A 21,389-nucleotide genomic window follows, 5' to 3' on the forward strand; every position below is an offset into this window, starting at 1 on the left:
TACAAACTTTAATTTATTTCATTTTAGTACATGTTCTAAATTTAATGTTAAGATTTTAAAATATAGAAAGTTTATGTACTAAATCTGATAATTTAGATATTAAATGCATTGAGTTTTTAAAGATGAGATACTAAAATAAAATGAAAATTAATAGTTAGATATAATTTTGAAAAACTTAAAATTTTAGGTACTAAAACGGATTAAATTAATAGTTTAGGTATTAAATACATAGTTTATCCTAAAATTTGATACTAGCGTAAGAAACCTAATTAAACATCGAGACAGGTCGAGGTAACAATCAACCATCTAATTATAGTCTGCTAAGACACTACTAATTAAACAAGAAACCAAAACCCTTTTCACATTGCTGGTTGAGCAAGTGAGCATTGGCTCGTTCAGGTAGTCGGAGAAGCTTAAAAGCACAAGGCAAAGTAATACATTCAGATCAACACAGAAATCATTTCTTTTCTTCCTTCTTCTCTTCTTTCTTTTCCTCTTTCTTCTCTTCCTTCTTCTCCTCTTTCCTCTTCTCCTCCTTCTTCTCCTCTTTCTTTTCTTCCTTCTTCTCTTCCTTCTTCTCTTCTTTAGCAGGTCCGATCGATATTATATCCACTTTGCCTACTTTCTTCAGTTTCTTCACCAACGCCACTGCGTCCATCGCCCCTATCACTGTCAGTTTCTGATCCTTTAGATCCGCCGCTATCGAATCAACCCCTGTCCACCCACAATTTCCGCATAAAACAAAAGGAATCTCAGTAATTCCCCTGATTTGTAACAGTATCCCATAAAAGAATAATCGCACACAACCGAGATCTGATGTTTTAAAAAAAATGATATTGTATGCTAGGTGTTTGACAAAATACCAAAGATATCTGCAGCAGCTTCTATGGATTTTTGCTTGGTTTTGTCGTCGGTCATGGTTAGAACTTTCAACACCGCCTTCTGCTAAAACAGTGAAACGAGATTACTACACGAGACATAGTGGGGAAGAAGATGAAGAACAGAAGAAGAAGAACAAAATCAAATAGCTTGTTAGTAGAATCATTAAGAACGAAGGGAAAAGAAAAATCACCTGAGCCATTTTGCTGTGAAATTGAGTTGGTTAGGAAAGTAGATGAACTTTCGAGGACCAGTTTGGCCTTTTATAATGTGTGAAATTTGAGGAGGTCCGCACACTGATTTACATGGGAACCTTTTGGGTATGGCGAGACTTGTGATCGTATGTACTTTTGAAAGAGGTCTTCACTCGAGTATGGTAAATGGAAAAAAATAATATTAAAAGAGTTCATATTTTAAAATGAATCTACACAAATTAATTTGAAATTATAATTCTTATATGATATATTACTTAATTTTTTATTATTTAAAATTATTTTAACTTAATAGTATATTTTTTCCTCGAAATAAATTCAAATCATTAATTTTATTTTTTATTTTTAATTATATTAATTCTACATTTGATAATATTTGATTTTATTAATTTATTTTTTAACCAACATTGATTGTTCTAGTATTGGTGTGATAGTTCATTATGTGACGGTTCACTCTGCTGACATAGCGGTCCACATGTAAATGATGGCATGACTGATGCATTGAATCGATTTTTTAACCAACTTTGGTCTTTGAGGACATAAATAATTGTTTGATCGATTTTAAGAGTATGAATGACTAGATTAATTTCATAATCGATTTTAAGAGTATGAATGACTAGATTAAATTCAAAAACTAAAAATTATATTAAATAAATCATTAAACTTTCAATTAAAATCGGTCAAAAAATAATTTTACTCTTAAAGTCCGTTAAAAAATCAATTGAAATCTTCTACTATGTAATAATTTGCATGTAAATATCACATCATTATACTGAATTATTACGTGAAAATTATTAAGGGTAAAATACAAATTTGGTAACTGAACTTTCATAAGATTCCTATTTTACTCACCAAGCTTTCAAAATTTTCAATTCACTCTCTCAGCTTTATGGATTGAACTTTTTTGGTCACTCCACCGTTATATCACTAACAGCTCGTTGATGTGGAATATTTTAATATTAAACATGCCACGTCAGATTTCCACAAAATAATAATAATAAGGGTAAATTACAAATTTGATAACTGAACTTTCATATGATTCCTATTTTACTCACAGTATTTTCAAAATTTTCAATTTTGTTCACTCAACTTTATAGATTGAGTTTTTGCCCAGGGTGAGACGAAAGAACGCGAGGTGGCCAGAAAATAGCGTCAGACTTAGGCACTGACGATGAGAGGGAAAATCGAATGGGTTTTGGTCGGAAAGAGGAGATGACTTCCGCACTGGCGGAGGTGAGACGAACAGATAATCGGGGTGGCTGAAAATCGACGAAAATCGATGGAAAGCTTTGGTTTCCCAATGAACCTTTGACGGTTTCTATACGACGAATGATGGGGAGCTTTGACGATCGGCCACTAGGGTTTTGGTCGCGGTGGCATGACGTTCACACTGGTACCGGAGGTGACGATCATCGTCCAACGAAGATGAGGGCAACGGTTGATGATTGTTGGCGATGAGAACTTTAACAACAGAGTGATAAAAAAACTCAATTTATAAAGTTGAGTGAGTAAAATAGGAATTATATGAAAGTTTAGTTATCAAATTTGTAATTTACCTTTTTTCTGATTTGTCGTCGCATCTGTGGCTTTTAACAATTAAAAAATATATTTCTCTAAGCCACGTCATAACGGCATAAGAGGTTTAACAACAGAGTGACAAAAAAAAGTTCAATCAATAAAGTTGAGTGAGTGTATTGAAAATTTTAAAAGTACAGTGAGTAAAATAGAAATCATATGAAAGTTCAGTTACCAAATTTATAATTTACTCATTATTAAATATTATATCAATACTGTAACAATTAATGTTGGTCAAATAGGTTGACAAAATTAAATAACTTATAGGATAAAATTAACATAATTAAAAATCAAAAGTAAAATTATTATTTTGAATTTGTTAGAATAAATATACACCATTAAGCCATTGATTTTATATCTTAATATTAAAATTACAAAATAAAGTACAGTAGAAGTCATAAATTGAATGGTAGTTTCTAATTTCTCAGGTTCCTCTTAAGTCATTTTCAAATTTTCTGGTGAATTGACTATGAAGGCAAGGTAAATGGTTAAGAACAAGTTGTAAAAGGGTGGTTTCTATTTTATTTAAGAAATGATCACGTGCGACAGTCTTAATATATGGTTAAAAGAGGCATTATCGAATTTATTATTATTTAAATAACAAAACCAATAAAAGATTACTAAAAATATTATTATTTCTACCGATTTTGTTATTTTTCTACCTGTTTTGTTATTGTTGGACATTTTACCGAAAATATTAAAAAATTGATATTTTAAATAAAAAATAATAATATTTTAAATAAAATTTTACCGATTTTATTATTTAAATAATAATAAAACTAATAATATTTTTTTAACTGTTTATTAAATGTGTCGTACTGTATAACTTATCATTTTATTTTATTATATTAATTTTCTAAGATTCTCCCGTTCAAAAGTGAGCAACAGAAGCCTTTGCTGACATAAAAAAGTACACAAATTATTTAAAGTTAGAATGATTTCTTTGAATATCTCTACTCTGCCAGGTCATATCCATGCAAACCAAATACCCACCGTTAATGTCTTCTCTTCCTTTAGTCGTCGTGTATTAAGCAGTTGGTACCGTTTATCATTACGTTTTAATTTTTTTTGGGTAAAGTACACAAATGGTCCCCGATTATAGGGTACTATTTTATTAAATCTTTCGACTATTAAAAGTTACAAAATGATACTTCAACTTTAGAATATTACTTTGTTAAAGTCCCTCAACTTTTAAAACTTAAAATATAGTCACCCGATTATTTATTATAATCCAAACTCGTTCTTTTTTGTTAAAAATTTGGTAGTTGTCTAAGCTGAACGTTATAACATGATGATTGAGATGTGGTAGTCATTTTAGATCATGGGATCATATTTTATCATATCACAATCAACATGTTAACGTTCAACTCATAATACCGTCAATTTTTTAACAAAAAATGATTAGTTTGAAACATAATGAATAGTCAGGTGATAATTTTATAACTTTTAATATTCAAGGGACACTACAAAGCAACTCCCTATAATTAGAGTATCATTTTATAACTTTTAATAGTCAATAGACTTAATAACATAATATCCATAGTCGAGGGGCCATTTGTGTACTTTACCCTAATTTTTTTTCAAGTTGAAAACATTTTTTATGATATAAAGTTTATGTCAGGTGTGGCTCTCTCAGTCTAAGACCAGGGAATACCTAAGACTTAATTGGGTTTTACATAGAAATTTACAGATTTTCCACCAAGAGTGACGGTGGTAGGATTCGAACTTGACCTTAAAAGCTCAAATTCTTGAATCTTAAGCACTTGTGCCAACACTCGTTCCCAAGTTGAAAACGTTTTAAATATTAAATATATCTATATTAAGGTTCTTAACATTGAGGTCGTGGGATCGAGTCTCATGGAGGGCATTTTATAATTTGGAGGTCTCTTACGGAAGCTGCTCACAGCCACTATGTTGGGTACAACCTACTATCTTACCTCCCCTTACCCCATTACATATGGGAACAAGGGACAACCATTATATTAAGGAGGAGTAATTATTAAATCAACTTAAAATTTAAACGCACATTCTTTCCAAATACGAAACTAAAAGAAGATGCACATATATTACGTTCACATGATGGAGCAAGCATGCGGATTATCGTCACTGAAAAGCGAAGCAACGGCCTCATCGGAAGCAACAGCGACGGAGTAAACGGCCGGAGTATGGAAGAAAGTATGAACACCGTCGGAAGCTTCGTTCTTGTAATAGTCATAGTAATGGTTGACTATGTAGGTTGGATACTTGTAAAAGGATGCGTAGTGGGAGTACCCCGGAAACGGCCACGCCTCCGCCGCTTTCCCCGCCCGTTTGATGGATTTCAGCACCTTCTCCTCTTCCAGGCCATAGCCTCGGACTGTGATTTTTTGTATCTCCATCTCTATTTCCACTTCTTCAACCCCTAAAAACAATGCACATGGAGCCAAAGTTGTTAGTCTAGCAGAGCATAGTTGGGCTTTCCAAAATATTTTAGCCCATTGTCGTCTTCTTGCTAGATTTGGCCCATTTTTATTAAGCATATTTCTGCAGGAAATAGATCAGTATCATTGTTATCGAACTATTATAAACTCGTTCCTAAAATCATCTATATTTATAACTATTTTATAACATATAATTTATCGCTTCATAATGATTCGATAAATTTTTCGATAAATGTTTCAAAATGAAAAAAAACTAAATTCTAGATATGGTTTTAAAAAAAAATTGAAAGTTGAAGTACTAAGAAGTACCAAAACTGATTGTTTAGGTACTAAACACATAATTTACCCTATTATTTATATAGTGTATGTAGTCAGGGGCAAAACTAAGGGTAGAGACAGTGGCCTTGATCCCTTCAAAACGAGGAAATTATTTTATAGTTCCTTAATAAATTGTGAAATATTATATTAGTCCAATAAAAGTTACACTTTGATCCTTCAAAAGTCTATGATTTCAGTTTGACTCCTTAAAGGAATTATGAATTCGTCCTTGCATGCATACTAACTTTGCATCTGGTTATACAGTTGCTTAAAATTTACATAGTCAAAGCCAGAGTTAATGAAAGATAAACAAGGCAAAAAAATCAACGAATGGAGAAAATTAAGTAGACAACTCATTTGAAGTATACCTTTGAGCTTCAAGAGAGCTTTCTTTAACTTGGAAGCACAGCCCTCACAGTCAAGGTTTGGAACCCTTACTTCAAGCATCTGCAATAAGTTCAAATTTACACATTATCAGCACCTGCTACAAAACATCAACTCCAAAGCAACACAACAGACAGACAGACAAAACTCACTGCAGACATGTTTGCAACAAGCCTCCTAATGCGAGTTGTCTAATGAAGGAAAAGAACAAGGAGAGCTCTGTGCTCTTTTTTTCTTGGCAAGTGCTGGGAGATGAGCCTGGTGGTGGGGGGCTTTTAAGTGCTGTGATGAAGGAGCCTTGGGGTTTGAAATTTGAAGGCATGAGGTACCTTTCACGCGTGGGATTGGGAAAGCGTGACTTCTTCTCTCTCTCTCTCTCTCTCTCTCTCTCTCTCTCTCTCTCTCTCTCTCTCTCTCTCTCTCTCTCTCTCACACACACACACAATGCCAATGTAGAACGCGACGCTCTCATATGGAATGATTAAGATTTAAGAAACACTCATAATTCAAGGGCAAAACACATATATGAAATAATATGAATGCTCCCCCATTTTACGTAGGACCATACAGGCTACATGCACTTGAATCACTTCAAATATGTTTCTCGCTTTAATTAAGGCTTAAAATAATTATTAGTCCCCTAAATTATATATATTTCAACGAGTTTTTTTAAGATCTTTTCTTCTAGCGTTTAGTTTCATTAATCATTTTATTAGGTTCTTTTAACATTGTTAAGATTAAATCTCTAAATGAATTCATCAATTTAGCAATAAACGCTCAATTACCATACTGCAATCATAGGTGTTGGAATCCGCTAACTCTAAAAATAATAACGATTCCTTTAAGCATTGAGATAAGTTGGTTCATGCCAAAAAACTTTTGAATCTTTAAGTATGAGTAAAGTTCCATTTTCACTCATAGTATTTGAATCTATTTTTTTTACAGACTTCACAGATATTTTGAATTATTTCATTTAAAATATCTTCCCACTATCACCCACAATTCCCCCACCACATCATGTATTGCTTCCCTGAAATGATGATGATCACCCATGGTCATAATTCATGATCAAGTTTGATTCACAGTGAAGACCTAAAGTTCTCAAAAGCTCGAGACACTCCCTAAACGAAAGTAGTGGCAGTAGTTCCCCCCCCCATTGTTGTAGCTTTCTTCTGTGTGGTGAGGTCCTGCAAGACACTGTTTACTGTGCGCGGAAAGTAGAAACTAACAGAACGAAAAACAATTCGGCTTTACCGAATCAGCTTTGACACTGCAAAAACATAATTCTCACTTTGCTACCTGTAAAAATAAAAGTCCATTCTTCGGGCAACACAAAGATACGCTCTGACATAAGCTAAAAGCTTCACTTGTAAAAAAGGGTAAATTATACAAATGGTCCCTAGACTATATAGGGTATTACTTTATTAATTTACCGACTATTAAAATTACAAAATAGTCCACCGACTATAGAGTGTTGCTTTGTTCCCATGATTATTAAAAGTTACAAAAGGGTTATCCGATTATTCATTATGTTTCAAAATCGTCATTTTCCGTTAAAAAATAGATGATATTCTAAGCTAAACGCTATCATATTGATTATAATACGATGAAATATGATCTCAGAATTTCAAACGACTATCATATCTCAGTCATCATGTTAACATCCAGCTTAAACAACAATCGATTTTTTAATAAAAAATGACGAGTTTAGAACATAATAAATAATCGAGTAACTATTTTATAATTTTTAATAGTAAATGAACTTGATAAAGTAGTACCCATAAACGGGGATCATTTTTACCCGAGAAAATCACCTATTAATATGTCAAATAATTTCTTTATATTAATAAGATTTTGACTTTTAATTTTAAAATTAAACATTATTATGTAACAAATATTATTTTTAAATTTTACTTCCATTCAAATCTCGATGTGAATATTGTCTCGAGCATAGCACAACCAATAATATACATTCCCTTGAAAAGCTGCAATGCATAAGAGCTTGACATGAAAGAAAGCTGAAGAAACATACAGTCGCTCTTGTCTCTTCAGAAATGAAAAAAAGGGAATTTTAGGGTAATAATTTGTTAGGATTGTTTGGGAGCATAATGATCATATAGGTATAGTGCTTTTGGAAGAAATGAAAAATAAAAATATATTTATGATGAAAACCCAATAGATTATTACATTTGAATAAAAATATTTTTTAATAATTAATTTCGCCTATACTTATATTAATTATATCAATATAACGTTATAAAATGGTCTCCGACTATAGAATGTTGTTTTATTAAGTCACACGATTATTAAAAGTTACAAAACGATCATCCGATTATTCATTATATTCTAAACTTGTCATTTTTCGATGAAATTGGTTGTCTAAGCCGGACTTTAACATGATGAATGGGATATGATAGTCGTTTGAGATTCTAGGATCATATTTTATCATATCACAATCAACATGTTAACTTTAAGTTCATAATACTTAATAGAAAATGACGAGTGTGAAACATAATAAATAGTCAAGTGATCATTTTATAACTTTCAATAGTAGGACTCAACAAAGTAACACTCTATAGTCATAAGAACATTTTGTAACTTTTAATAGTCGATGAACTTAATAAAATAATACTCTATAATCAAGAGATCATTTGTGTATGTTACCCTAAAAATATTATAATATTGATAGATTTTGATTTTTAATTATGAAATTGAGTCGACCAATGGGACCTTGATGCCCTTAAAGATGTGCAAGCCAACTCATGAGACAAAAGTATTCCGAATTAGAAAAAGGAAAAACCCTTTTTCCAGGCACATGTGTCCCTCACTTTCTCCAAATCCCCAAAATCTAGTTAAACACAATCTAACACAAAAGAATCATTATCTTCAACATAGTTTTTAGTAAAGTTCAGTAAGGTATGGCTTATAAATATCGGTAAAGTTCGGTAAGGTATGGCTCATAATTTTGTAATTATGTACCAAGTTTTCTATTATAAATAGAGATATAACCTAAACCTATGAAAATTGAATAAAATTTTCTAACGCCGACTAGACACCGAGGACATAAGTACATGCTGAACCTCGTTAAAATTCTTGTGTTCTTTCGTTTACTTTGTCCGATTTATCAATATCATCCCTTTTAAAATCGTTTTGGATTTTCGTTAAATTTTATCTTTATTTGATTTAAATATTTTTTAGGTGATATTTGCTTAGAATTTTCTTAATCTATTGTAAAGATCAACTCGGGAATTTACTTGGACTCTTCCAGGCCGAGATAGCTACTGCAATGGGTAGGAATGGGGTCTTAGATTAGATCTTTCTGATTACTCTTTTTCGATAAAAAAAAAAGAACGTACACACTGTAATATCATAACTCGAATATATTATCTTTAGAGAGATAAATTTTCTTTTATTATTGAAGTTATTTAATCGATTTAAAATAAGAAGATAATTAAAATATATGTAAAATAATACGGTAATTATCTCGGAATATATAGATCAACCTTTCTTTCCCCTCGTTGCCCTTGCTTTGTTTTAGAGGTTTATTTCTCTGTTTTTTGTTCGGCCTCATTCAAAACCTCAAGCCCAACTTTTTTTGTTACATTTTATTGGGGTTTTTGGCCCAATAGGGCAAACAAGTAAATTATTTGAGAAATAAGACAAGTATAAGTTTATTTTGAGATATATAGTATTTTTATAGTGTTCATGGAACTCGTTATGTTGAGTGATGAATTACAATAATTTTTTTTAATCAAACTCATAACCTCGAGTTGACGAGTTACGATAAAACATAATTTTTTATTAAAATTCATCATCAATGTAATAAATTTAAAAAATATATTTTATTAGAAATCATCACTTTAACTTGATGAGTTTTATGCACAGTAAAAAAATATGTATATCCCAAAATAAATGTTTGTGCCCTATTTAAAAAAAAACGGGTTGCCCTGTTGGGGAAACCCCATTTTATTGTTCTTTGGGCCCAATGGGAGTCTATTTTGTTGTTGGTTTTATGGATTGGCATGGGATCCGAACTTGACCCGATCGAATTGGGTTTTTTTATATAAAAAATCGAGTTCGGTTTCGGGTCGGATCATTTTTTTAATGTCGGGTTGGGTCGGGTTTGGGTTTAGGGTGAAAAATACCCAATCCGACCCCGAAAAAATATAATTTTACCTTATATATTTTAGAATAATTACAATAATACCCCTCTCTATATATATATTTCAATTAAGTCACTGATTATTGAATAAAAATAATAATTTTATTATTATTTCGGGTTGGGTCGGGTCTCGGGTGGAGGATTCCTTTTCTCATGTCGGGTCGGGTTTGGTCGGGTGGACCAAAAACTCGACCCAACCTGACCCATTCCCTTCTCTAGTTGGTTCCCATGGTTGATTGCATTAGCTTTACACTCGCTATGAACATAATTATTTAAACGTAAAATAATAGGGTAAAGTATACAAATGGTCTCTCAACTATAGATATTGTTTTATTTAATACTCCAACTGTTAAAAATTATAAAATAGTCCTCTATTGTAGGACGTTGCTTTTTTAAGCCTTCGACTATTAAAAGTTATAAAATGATCACATGACTATTCATTGTGTTCCAAACTCGTCATTTTTCATTAAAAATTGATGATAATTTGATTTGAGAGTTAACTTGATGACTTTGGATATGATGATTGTTTGAGATCATATTATATTATATCTTAGTCAGCAGGTTAACATCCAACTCATGTTGTCGTCAATTTTAATGAAAAATGACGAGTTTATAACATAATAAATAGTCGGTTGATATTTTTTTAACTTCTAATAGTCAAGAGACTTAAAAAGCATCGTCATATAGTCGGAAAACCATTTTGTAACTTATAATAACCAAAATACTCAATAAAACAACACTATATTGTCGGGAGACAATTTGTATACTTGACCCAAAATAATAATATATTAATAATTTTATCCAATTGGGAAAACATTATGTATGCTGGAACGCAGCTTTTTATAATACGATCGAACTGAACTCGAGCATAAATTGATATTTATTTATCTCTAATTAATAATAATAAAATAAAATTTTAAAGTGGTGTGTGTCATTTACCTTTACCTTTCTTTCCCATATTGGTTTTCATGTGTTAGAGATATATAATGTTCACTTTTCATTTAAATTTGAATTTTCTTTTTTTTTAAATCAATCACGATTTATTGACCAACTAATCTAGATCGGGTATTGCAGAAGCAAGGACGACACTCCCAACCCAGTTTACTCCATTCGCAAACATCAGGATTTGAATCCTGACCTTACTTAAGGGATCTAGTATCTCATCCTACTAAACCAACTGATTGCTGATAAATTTGAATTGTCTTTTGTTTATGCATGCCTAATCTATGACCCATAATTCTTCATGTGCCCATCACATTGCTTTTCGTACTTTTTTTTATTTTTTTAAAAATATTTGTGCCAAATCTAGTATTTAAGATAATAAAATTAAAAATTTAATATAACTCAAATAATAAAAGAATATTTATCATTTACTTATAAAATAATTTTGAATGCTACGTTACTATGTAGTATTGAATATAGTAAATATAATATTTTTTTTGAACGAGATGATGCATTGGACTTATTTGTTCGAATTCAAAAATTAATCTAAAATTTAGGTCGGAAAAAATCTCATTTCTTATAAGGAGTTATTAAGATTTAAAAGGAATGTTCAAGACCTTTCAGAGTTTTAAAAGAAAGATCAAAATTATCGACGAGTCTAAGAGTTTAACTAATGTTTAATAATATGACATCTAAAATTTTACTTAGAGATTAAAGAGATCTAAGATAAAGTAAATCAAGTAGAGATTCTTATAATCGGAATGAATGTGATAAAAAAATTACATTACATGGTAGTATAGACTAAAACGAATAATCATTATGGAAGGGCAAACTAACTACAACGAGAGTGTAGAGCAAGTCAATATACCAAGGGATGGGTATCGGATCCGAACTTGACGGGTTCCGACCCGATCAGATTTTTTTTTTAAATTTAGATTAGGGTATGTTTTTTAAAGATAATGTTCGGATTCGGGTTTAAGTTGAAAAATACCCGACTCGACCCGATCCATTTTTTTTTATAATTTTACCTTATCAATTTAGGGATAATTACAATAATACCCCTCTATATATTATATTCTTTCAATTAAATCCTTATCTTTATTGAATAAAAATATTTTTTTAATAAATATATTATTTTGAGTTGGATCGGGTTCAAGTCAGGTGGAATGTGTATATTTTTCGAGTTGAGTGAATGATTTATAATTTTCGGGTCGGATCGGGTGGACCAAAAATCCGACCCGACCAGACTCATGCCCATCCCTAAATATACCAAAGAATATTCAAAATGATCTCTCTCTCTTTTTTTTTTTTTTTTTTGACAATACAAAGCGATCCAATTTAAGTTCGTTTTAAAGAAACGACAAAAATATGGAGTACTAAATTTGATGAGAGAAATATCATAAACCATGAGTTTAAGATCAAGATGTGTAGCGAAATTTAAGTATATTTCATTTTGAACTTAAGGGTAAATTACATGTTTAGTATTTAAACCATCAGTTTGGTCTATTTTAATATTTGAACTTTCAGTTTTTTTAAAATCACACTTAATGTTTAATTTTTATTTAATTTTAGTAACCGTTCAAAATTTAATGTGAAGTTCTAAAAAATGAAAGTTTAGGTACTAAAACGAACCAAAATTGATAGTTTAGTTACTAAACGCTTTAAGTTTTTAACAGTGATGAAAAAACAAAATATTAGGATGATTTTGAAAAAGTTAAAGGTTTAGATACTAAAACATACCAAAATCGATAATTTAGATACTAAATATACATTTTACCCTAAACTTAAATTAGTATTGACTTAAATTGCGCCCTACTGCTCTCAGCATATTCTCCTCATCCAGTTCTATTGGTCTAAGAGATATTTGGATTCTATCCGTATCAACAGGGAGAAAGTTCCTTGGCACAATCTTATTTGGTTCCAATGCACATTCCTAATCAGTTGATTGCTTGGATGTCTTGTTAAACAGATTACCAACTAGAGATCGACTACTCAAAATGGGAATTTCAACTGATGGGTCATGTGTTAACTGCAGAGACGAACAAGAAACAAGAAACCATATTTTCTACCATTGCAACCTCGCAGTTCGTCTTTGGAACTCCGTCCTTTCGCTTAATGGTATGAATAATACCTCCTCTACTTGGGAAGAAATGGTTAATCGGGCTTCTTCAACTTGGAAAGGGAAATCCTTACTCATCACAATTCTGAAGATTTCTTGGACAACCTTGTTTTCTTTTATCCGATCAAACTTTTCGGTACTCAAGTGCAGCCCCGTCAGAGCTGTAGAGCTTGCTTTCCAAGTTTCATGAGATTTTTTTCCTCTGCTGCCACTTTGCAGCGGGAGAAAACACCTCGAAGCTCTCCATTACTGAACTACGCCATTTGACGAGACTTAATTCAGAATTGCGATCACTTGACCCCCGAGAACTTATTGCATCCGCCAGGAAAAAAGAAAGATATCTACGGATATATAAAGAACTCATTCATGTATACGCATCATGTTCTATAGTTATAAAATTGGTTATATTTGATTCAATCAACACTATCATGTCTCCCTCTAACTTCTGCTATAATTTTGTTGTTATCCTTTTATCTATTGAAATTTAAAATTTTTGAAAATTTTTAATTTCTTTGAAATCTTTTACCCTCTTACTCTTTACGATATCTTAATATAACCACTATTCTACTAATAGAGTCTCGTGATCTATCAGCTAAATTTACTATGCGAGGATCATATTTATTTATAATGTCAACATGCAAATATTCATCAACATCTTAGACTTAACACCGATACTACGTGTTTAGTGTCATAATTGTTTACCATCTTTTTCGACACTCACTTTCTTGATCTCTCGTAACAGTTCACCATCTTTTTGAACTTTATTTTTTCCCCACCATATAATTATACATACGACTTTCCGTTTAAATTAAAAGAAGTGAACCGTCAAAAACCACAACCTCATTTCTTAACTCAAATTCAAAACAATTCGAACATAAAATAATTCAGATTGAAAATTACTAAAACTCAGAAAACCAAAATCTCTAAATGATTTGAACACACAGAATATACATCAAGATGATTGGAAATATATTTTTAATAAAGTATAGAGAATTAAGAGTTATATTTATCTACACAAAGTATTGAACAAAACACAAAACCACACGGCAGAGAGTGAATTCTTTTAGGCGAAAAAGACGTACGCACACACAAATAAGCGATACTCGACAATGCTTCTGGACAAGAAGCAGAGTAGGTAAGTTTAAGTTGCTCGGCCTTTAATAAGTCGAAGCTCATTTCGCTCGGATCGGTCGCCTGCAACTCGACTTGAATGCCGTCCAATTCCCTCTTGAATCTGTCCTTGGAGCTAGCGTACACCATCTTGCTCCTCACCCTTGATGTATCAGGTTCCCTACAACCACTAGCGTTGAATGAATGCCCCAAGATTTGTGTGCTTAGATTTCCTTTTTCAAAACAAAAAAAGGGGTTACCATGCAATGAAGAAGATTTTGCTCTTCTGGCAATTCTCGTCGGTGGTGAAATCGAAATCAAAGATGGCGTAGCGGCACTTATCGGCTGGCAGAGATGCCGTGAACTCCTCGCCTTTAATTCCAAGAATTTTAGCTTGCATTCGTCGTGGACCACCATCCCGGATGCCGCGTTCGCCTATTCCACATTTTAGTCCCCAACACATACACATGAAACCAAGAACACCAAAATACATATTCATCAACCGAATATACATCTAATGTAAAAGCTGACCCTTTTTCCCATAGGTAATGGGGTAAGGGAGAGGTATGATAATAGATTGCCTCCAACGCCAGGTTAAGAGCAGCTTCCGTAGAGACCTCCGAATTATAAAATGCCCTCCGTGGGACTCGATCCCACGACCACAAGATTAAGAACCTTGTGCTTTACCAACCGAACATCTAATGTCAATGTATCAAATATAAATTCAATATACAAATTACGATGATCATCCAAATACGAGAAAGATAAAAAAAAAAAAGAGGCCTCACCATATTGTCGTTTGAAGAGAAAGAAGACTTTGTGAGAAATTAAGAGCGAGAAGAATGAAAGAGAGAAATGTAGTATTGGATAAGACATTAACAGGTCGTCCCAAAAGAAGTCGAAGCCTTATGTTACTTTTTAAAAATAAAGTCCTTAAAATATTTTATAGTAAGATGAAATCGTAAAATGTCAAAATTTATAGTAAGAGATCCTTAATTCAGGAGATCGATTGTTGGCAGGCGAGCAAAATGTGACGGTGAAGAGAACTTTGTGGTCGAAAATCGAGGGGTAGGCAGTTCTTCCAATAACTTCAATGGCCCTGTTTGTATGCTCAAATTTTCTTGTTGCCTATTTTTATTTTAAGTTTTGTCTCGAACTTCTCATGTTTCATTCCAAAAATGATTCGGGTCTCGTCATGCGGATCTAAAAATATTTTTTAAGATATACACATATGTATTAACAAAAAAAAAACATATGAGGTGAACACAAAAATTTAAAGATTAGTACCTTCAATAAAATGAATAATTAACATAAAAAAATTCAGATTTCAGGATTAATACGTTCCCATCGTAAATTTTACCTGCAATCACCGCTGCTCATCATGTACGGATTCTTAATTTAAAATTTGTTTTGATTTAAGATAATCTCTTCGAAGTCAAGGACATTTCAAAACAGCATCTCTCACATGGTCACTTACGTAAATTTTTAATTTTTATTTTATTTTTTGTAAACCATAAAACATTATTCATAAGAAATAGTTGAATAGATAGATGGGTTTGTGTGTTGAAAATATACTACTATAAAAATTATTGTGATGAGAAGAAATATTGTATTTAAAACGATTTTATTTTTATTAATGTAGTTATAAATTAGATAACATCTTTTCAGATTAATACACTTTTTATATTTATATTAAGCAAAAATATATGCTGTATTTTTTTTAAATACGGTCCTCATATTATTTTTCTTTTAGTGTGGTCTTTTAACTCAGAAAATGAACTCAGTGTGTTTCTTTAACCAACGTTTTTCGTCGTTGAGCGTTATGATGCTGACATGACAGTTTACTATATTGACATGACGGTCCACGGTACTGACATAACAGTCTACAACGGTTGATAACGTGGCGGATGACATGATAGATGAACTAAATTGGTAACTCAAACATAGCATATGGATTGTCACTCAATACCGTGGACTGTTGTGTCAGCACCGTGAACTATCATGCCAGTATATCGGTCAACGAAAGAAAAACGTTAATTAAAAATCACATTAAGTATTTTTCTAAATTAAAGACTCAAGTTAAGAAAAAAATAATACGAGTACGTATTATTTTTTTCGCTAAATACAACAGCTATGCTTTTTACTTTATTAGACAGAGAAGGTAGAATCCAATTGATATTGACTTTCTAGAAAAGAAAATAAATTGATCGGAAAATGTTTTTAGTATGAAACAAGAAGCTCATGGCTCACAACGTGCACGAATCGGAAATTGATAGTAAATAATACAAGTATATTTATAAACTTTATAATTTTCTTTTCACACCCATTTCAATAAGCAAAACCCTGTAGAAAGTAGCATCTTATTGGATTGAACACAACAAGCTCATGGCTCACACATGCACGAATAAGATCACACCGGTCCATGCACTTGAACCCAGCTTGAGAAATCACCCCTAGCTACTGCAACTTTCCTTTTATTTCCAACTACTTGTAGAACTTTTGTGAAATTTTCCATTCAATCAAGATTTTAGAATGGCGCATTTGCCGGAGGAAGTCCCATGAACTTCGCGCCGCCGACGGTCCGTTGCAACCAAACCCGAGCCTTCGATCTCCGACATTCCTCTTCGCGTGTTTCCCCGTCGTGCTTCGCATAGCTTCGGAAGAAAAACACCTGCCAAGAAAACAGAGAGTTAAGTAGATTTGGTCAGGATCTCTAGTACAATTAACTCTAATGTTTTCTACCTTCTCCGGCGGCGAGGTTGAAGAAAAGGTCGACGACGTTCGGGCAGCCGTCGTAGCATTGAGGGGAGCAAAGCATTTCCGTGAAGCGAGACTCGATGAGCAAATCGGACGAGATACCGAAGGAGTTCCGGTCGATGCCGCAGGCTTTAACGCACTGGTCGGTTTCGATCCAGTTCCTGATCTTATCGGCTTCGATTTCGGATGTGCGGCAGGTGTATTCTTCTTCTCCGCTCCGCTTGACGTGCTTCTCTAGCACACAACGCTTGCCGGTCGACGCCACAGCGTAGGCGCAGGTGTCATGGTCAAGGTGTTCACATGTTATTTCCCCTGCAAACAAAAATTGAAACTTATAATCATAAAACAATGCCGATTTTACGTAGTTAGGAGCATGAAATGCCATAAAAATAGACCTAGGTGGCTCGCATATTGAAGGCGAACAATGCAAAAGCAAGAACAGCTAAAGTCTTGAAGCCATGGGGAATGTAATTGACCGACAAAGGCTAAGGTTTTGCAACTATGCCGGGGAATTGGTGTGAATATTGATGGGGTGGGGAAGGAGTCTTTTATACTAGTTGGTTTCGGTTTTCGCAATGGCGGGGACTTGAAAATTCAACAAACACGACATCGATGAATTTCGTGTTTGAAAATGATACGTACACTACATCGATGAATTTCGTGTTTGAAAATGATCTTATTTAAATATAGGAAAAAGATAAAAATTCATATTAAAAAAATAAACTTGACAAATATTATTGATTGAGACCACATGAGTGATAAATCTTATCGATCTAATAATTTTTTAACCCTATAGGTTCCTCTACATCGTAAGTAGGAATAAGCATAAGTCGACTTAGTTTAGGTTTTTAGTCGATCAGAACATTTTTAAAGTAAAACCATAAATATATATATATATATATAATTTTTAGTTATATTAGATAAGATCATGACCGTCCAATGAGAAATATAGAATATGATCCGTCGTAAGATCCCAAAATTTATGAGCCGCATGCATAAATGCCATTTAGGGGTCCTATGGTGGATAAGTTAATTTAGATAATTATTGTAATTATCCCTAAATATTTAGGGGTCCTATGGTGCATTAAAAAAAACCCGACCCGAACCCAAACCTAATTTTTTTAAAAAAAAATTCGACCCGATCGGGTTCAGGTTGAGTTGCCATCCCTACATATTCATATAAAAAGAAACGGGAAGACTACGATAGCTGGTCTATGGAGTCAACTGGTGTCGTGATCAGTGGCGAAGGTATTAAAATCGAAGCCCAAACTTTCCCAGACGGTCATAGTTGGAAAAATCCACTATCCAGTCTTTCCAAGTTTGGAATTCAGTGTATTTCATTTAAACGTCAAACGTTGCCTACCTCTCTAAATTCGCTTTTCTCTCAGCAACGAACCAAATGTTCAACGAACTCTTTGATAAAAAATTTGTTTATGTCCGTTTATTTATCAAACGAATTAATACGAACAAGATTTTATATTCGTTTAACTAAATGAATGAATACGAACAAAGGACTCATTCATTCATTTACGTTCATGAATATTCGATAATTTGTCTATTTATTTATGTTCGTTTGTTCATATTTGTTCCTTTATATTCAGCTCAATCTCTAGACTCGTTTAAAATATTAAGACCTAATGAATTTTAACATTAAACCCATTAATATTGTAAAACCTAACTAATTTTAAACCTATATAAAAATACTCAAACCAATTAAAAAACATATAAATCCTAAAATCATTTGAAAAGAAAAAAATCTTCTCAAATATAGATTCAATTAATTTTATTTCCGTTCGTTTGTGTTAGTTTATCATTTTAACGAACAAAAATGAACGAACACGAACAAGCAAAATTTATTAATGATCGAATACGAACAATAAATTTTATCGTTATTCATGTTTGTTCGTTTATTCGGTTAAAGTTAAATGAACGAACATGAACATACACTCGTCCGTGTCCGTTCGATTCATTTACAGATCTACTTTTATCAATTAATTTAATTCAATGACCATTTACCCTTACGAAATACTAATGAAAAGTGTTTATGAGGGGTGGCTGCTAACTAAATTTCCAATACAAGTACTTTGAATTTGAGACAGCGTCATTTACGGCGTAAGAGACTCGTACGTTTATGTTTCTCTTCAAGCCGGTTATTTGTTGAACTTTTGCACTCTCCATGATTAGGGGGTAAATAATGGGGCATTAGATCCGATTTCTCAGTTAATTTTTGACCAAAACATGCTTTAAACAAAAGTTAGATCCTAAACTTTTGGAAAATAATATATTTTTATTTAGCTACCCGTTTCTTATTAATTGATAAATTATTTTAGATTAAATTTTATTAAAAAACAACAACCCTTTAGAAAAGTCATTCTATTAGACTAACAAGAATAACAATAGATTGGAAGTGTTCATACGGGATATTATTATTTTTGGTCTAAATTATTTTTGGTACAATCATATGCATTCAATATATTAATCGACTAATTAAGAATGAATATTGCATAAGCGAGGACGATTTTTTCTAACCCTGTTTGCAAATAATAGTCTTCTTAGTGTTCCTTCTATTACTTGGGCTAATAATAGAGCTGAATAGTAATGGAATTGAAACCATCTTATTGGGTCAAGGGAAAGCCCTATACCTTCAAAGTTTTTTTTTTTGACAATAAATACTTAAACCATCTATATTCTCTCTAAACCCTTAGAGAAAAATAATTATGTTTAAATATAGAATAAATTACAGTTTTTAAAAATTAAAAATATGTTATTTAGAATATTATTATAAATATTAAACTCATCAAGTGATCTCAACGATAAAAGGTAGTGTCATTCTCCTTATAGGTTCTGAGTTCGAGCAGTTACGTCTGCAGAGTATGTATGCATTGTTAATTATTAAGAAATATTATGTACAAATACTATTTTGTAATCACTCTAGACTATCCAAAAAATTATTACAAATATCACTTGGTCGTTAAAATTAAAAAAAAAACCATCTAATATGACAAGATATAATAACATTTTCAATCCTCTATATTATATAGTTTATTAATTTTATATTAATTCAAAACTATTATGTAATTTTAACCCTCCATATTCAAAACAATTAGGAGTGGTTTTTATAAGGGTAAACTATGCTAATAGCGAATAGCCACTTTTGTTTAGGGTCTCTATCCGATTTTGGTTACCAATTTAAAAAGTAAGGGTAAATGATCCCTAATATATTGATCCATCCGATTTAAAGAAGTTAACCCTGAACAAATATGTGACATAACCGAGGGACTAAAATCGAACTAAAGTTAACTATTGAGGGACTAAAATCGAACAAATCAATAACGTTATAGACCATGTACCCCTAATTGGTGATTAAAATCGGTCAGATCAAAAATAAAGAGGACTATACATATAGTTTACCCTTTTTATAATTAGTGGAAATGCAACCTTTTAAGTTTTTATTTAACTTTGGACTCGATCATAATGATAAAAATACGTTATTTTTTTAGATATTTAAATTTGTACAATTTTTCAATAAATATATAATAAATTATTTATATTTGAAAGCCGATATTAATATTATTTTATAATTATAGTATAATCTGAAAAAAAAAATATTTAGCCTTTGGTAAATTTAAAATAACATAGAATAACGAGGATATGGTTTCCTATTTTCTTTTCGGATTAGGAGAGGTGGAACTTATGATCACTGTCATTACGAATGAATTAATAAATATTAATACCAGTCTTTGTCCTATTAATATATAGACATGGAAATAATTGGACGGGTGATGGGTCATCCCCATTTTTTTCCTTAATTTTTTTATATTTATATAAATGTTAGTTTTACATAAATTCAGAAAAAAAGACATAATTTTGTTGCATATCTAAAAATATCACTGTTAGCTGATTCTGGACATGTGGAGTAAGCCTGTAAACGAACCGAACATTAAATGAACTGTTCAGTGGGAAGTTCGTTTATATTTGTTTATTAATTAAACGAACGAACATGAACAAGATTTTGTGTTCGTTTAATTACATGAACAAACACGAATAAATGGCTCGTTCGTTCATTTATGTTTGTGAGCGTTCAGTAATATGTTCGTTTATGTTCATTCGTTAATGTTTGTTCATTTATATCAGTTTGTTTATGTTCGTTATGTCTGTTTGTTTATGTTAATTTACTTTCATTCGTTTATGTTCATTCATTTCTGTTTAGACAAACCTCTCTAGACTCATTTAAAATATTAATGCCCAATAAATTTTAATATAATACCCATTAATATTTTAAAATTCAATAAATTTTAAATACAAATAAAAAAACCAAAAACAATTAAATAAAATATAATCATAAAATTGTTAAGAAAGAAGAAAAAAATCTATTTTCAAATCTCAATCTTATCGGCTATTGCTCATGCCTCACGCTATTTAGTCTTTGTCCACTGATGTCTAGCACTCTTCACTGAATCACCGGAGACGACTCGGTCAGAAAGTCAGAATAAATTTTTTTCAAGACTTCG

At 31.9% G+C, this 21,389-nt stretch overlaps 3 protein-coding genes across 4 annotated transcripts; all 3 read right to left on the reverse strand.

Annotated features, from left to right (window-relative positions):
- Positions 1 to 284: 284 nt before the first annotated feature.
- LOC120184220 (heavy metal-associated isoprenylated plant protein 39-like) lies at positions 285 to 1,167 on the reverse strand. 2 transcript variants are annotated; one of them, XM_039188742.1, is made up of 3 exons: positions 1,073 to 1,167; positions 864 to 942; positions 285 to 714 (listed from the first exon to the last, which is right to left on the reverse strand). In XM_039188742.1, the coding sequence occupies exons 1-3, from the start codon at positions 1,079 to 1,081 to the stop codon at positions 458 to 460; spliced, it is 345 nt and encodes a 114-aa protein (XP_039044673.1). In that variant the 5' UTR covers positions 1,082 to 1,167; the 3' UTR covers positions 285 to 457. The 2 variants fall into 2 exon arrangements, with proteins under 2 accessions (XP_039044673.1, XP_039044672.1); XM_039188741.1 differs by having other exon boundaries at positions 864 to 945; positions 1,073 to 1,096.
- A 3,499-nt stretch (positions 1,168 to 4,666) lies between these two features.
- On the reverse strand, positions 4,667 to 16,281 carry LOC120184061 (heavy metal-associated isoprenylated plant protein 31-like). The gene is made up of 5 exons (XM_039188628.1): positions 16,276 to 16,281; positions 15,492 to 15,493; positions 5,941 to 5,962; positions 5,773 to 5,851; positions 4,667 to 5,067 (listed from the first exon to the last, which is right to left on the reverse strand). The coding sequence occupies exons 3-5, from the start codon at positions 5,947 to 5,949 to the stop codon at positions 4,739 to 4,741; spliced, it is 417 nt and encodes a 138-aa protein (XP_039044559.1). The 5' UTR covers positions 5,950 to 5,962; positions 15,492 to 15,493; positions 16,276 to 16,281; the 3' UTR covers positions 4,667 to 4,738.
- Positions 16,282 to 16,523: 242 nt separating this feature from the next.
- Positions 16,524 to 19,056, reverse strand: LOC120184177. Its single transcript, XM_039188707.1, has 4 exons — positions 18,976 to 19,056; positions 17,274 to 17,463; positions 16,864 to 17,190; positions 16,524 to 16,792 (listed from the first exon to the last, which is right to left on the reverse strand). Exons 1-4 carry the CDS (start codon positions 19,054 to 19,056, stop codon positions 16,641 to 16,643), a joined length of 750 nt encoding a protein of 249 aa, XP_039044638.1. The 3' UTR covers positions 16,524 to 16,640.
- Positions 19,057 to 21,389: the final 2,333 nt, after the last annotated feature.

The sequence above is a fragment of the Hibiscus syriacus genome, unplaced genomic scaffold (genome assembly GCF_006381635.1).
Source record: "Hibiscus syriacus cultivar Baekdansim isolate YM2019G1 unplaced genomic scaffold, ASM638163v2 tig00112857_pilon, whole genome shotgun sequence".
Classification (NCBI taxonomy): domain Eukaryota; kingdom Viridiplantae; phylum Streptophyta; class Magnoliopsida; order Malvales; family Malvaceae; genus Hibiscus; species Hibiscus syriacus.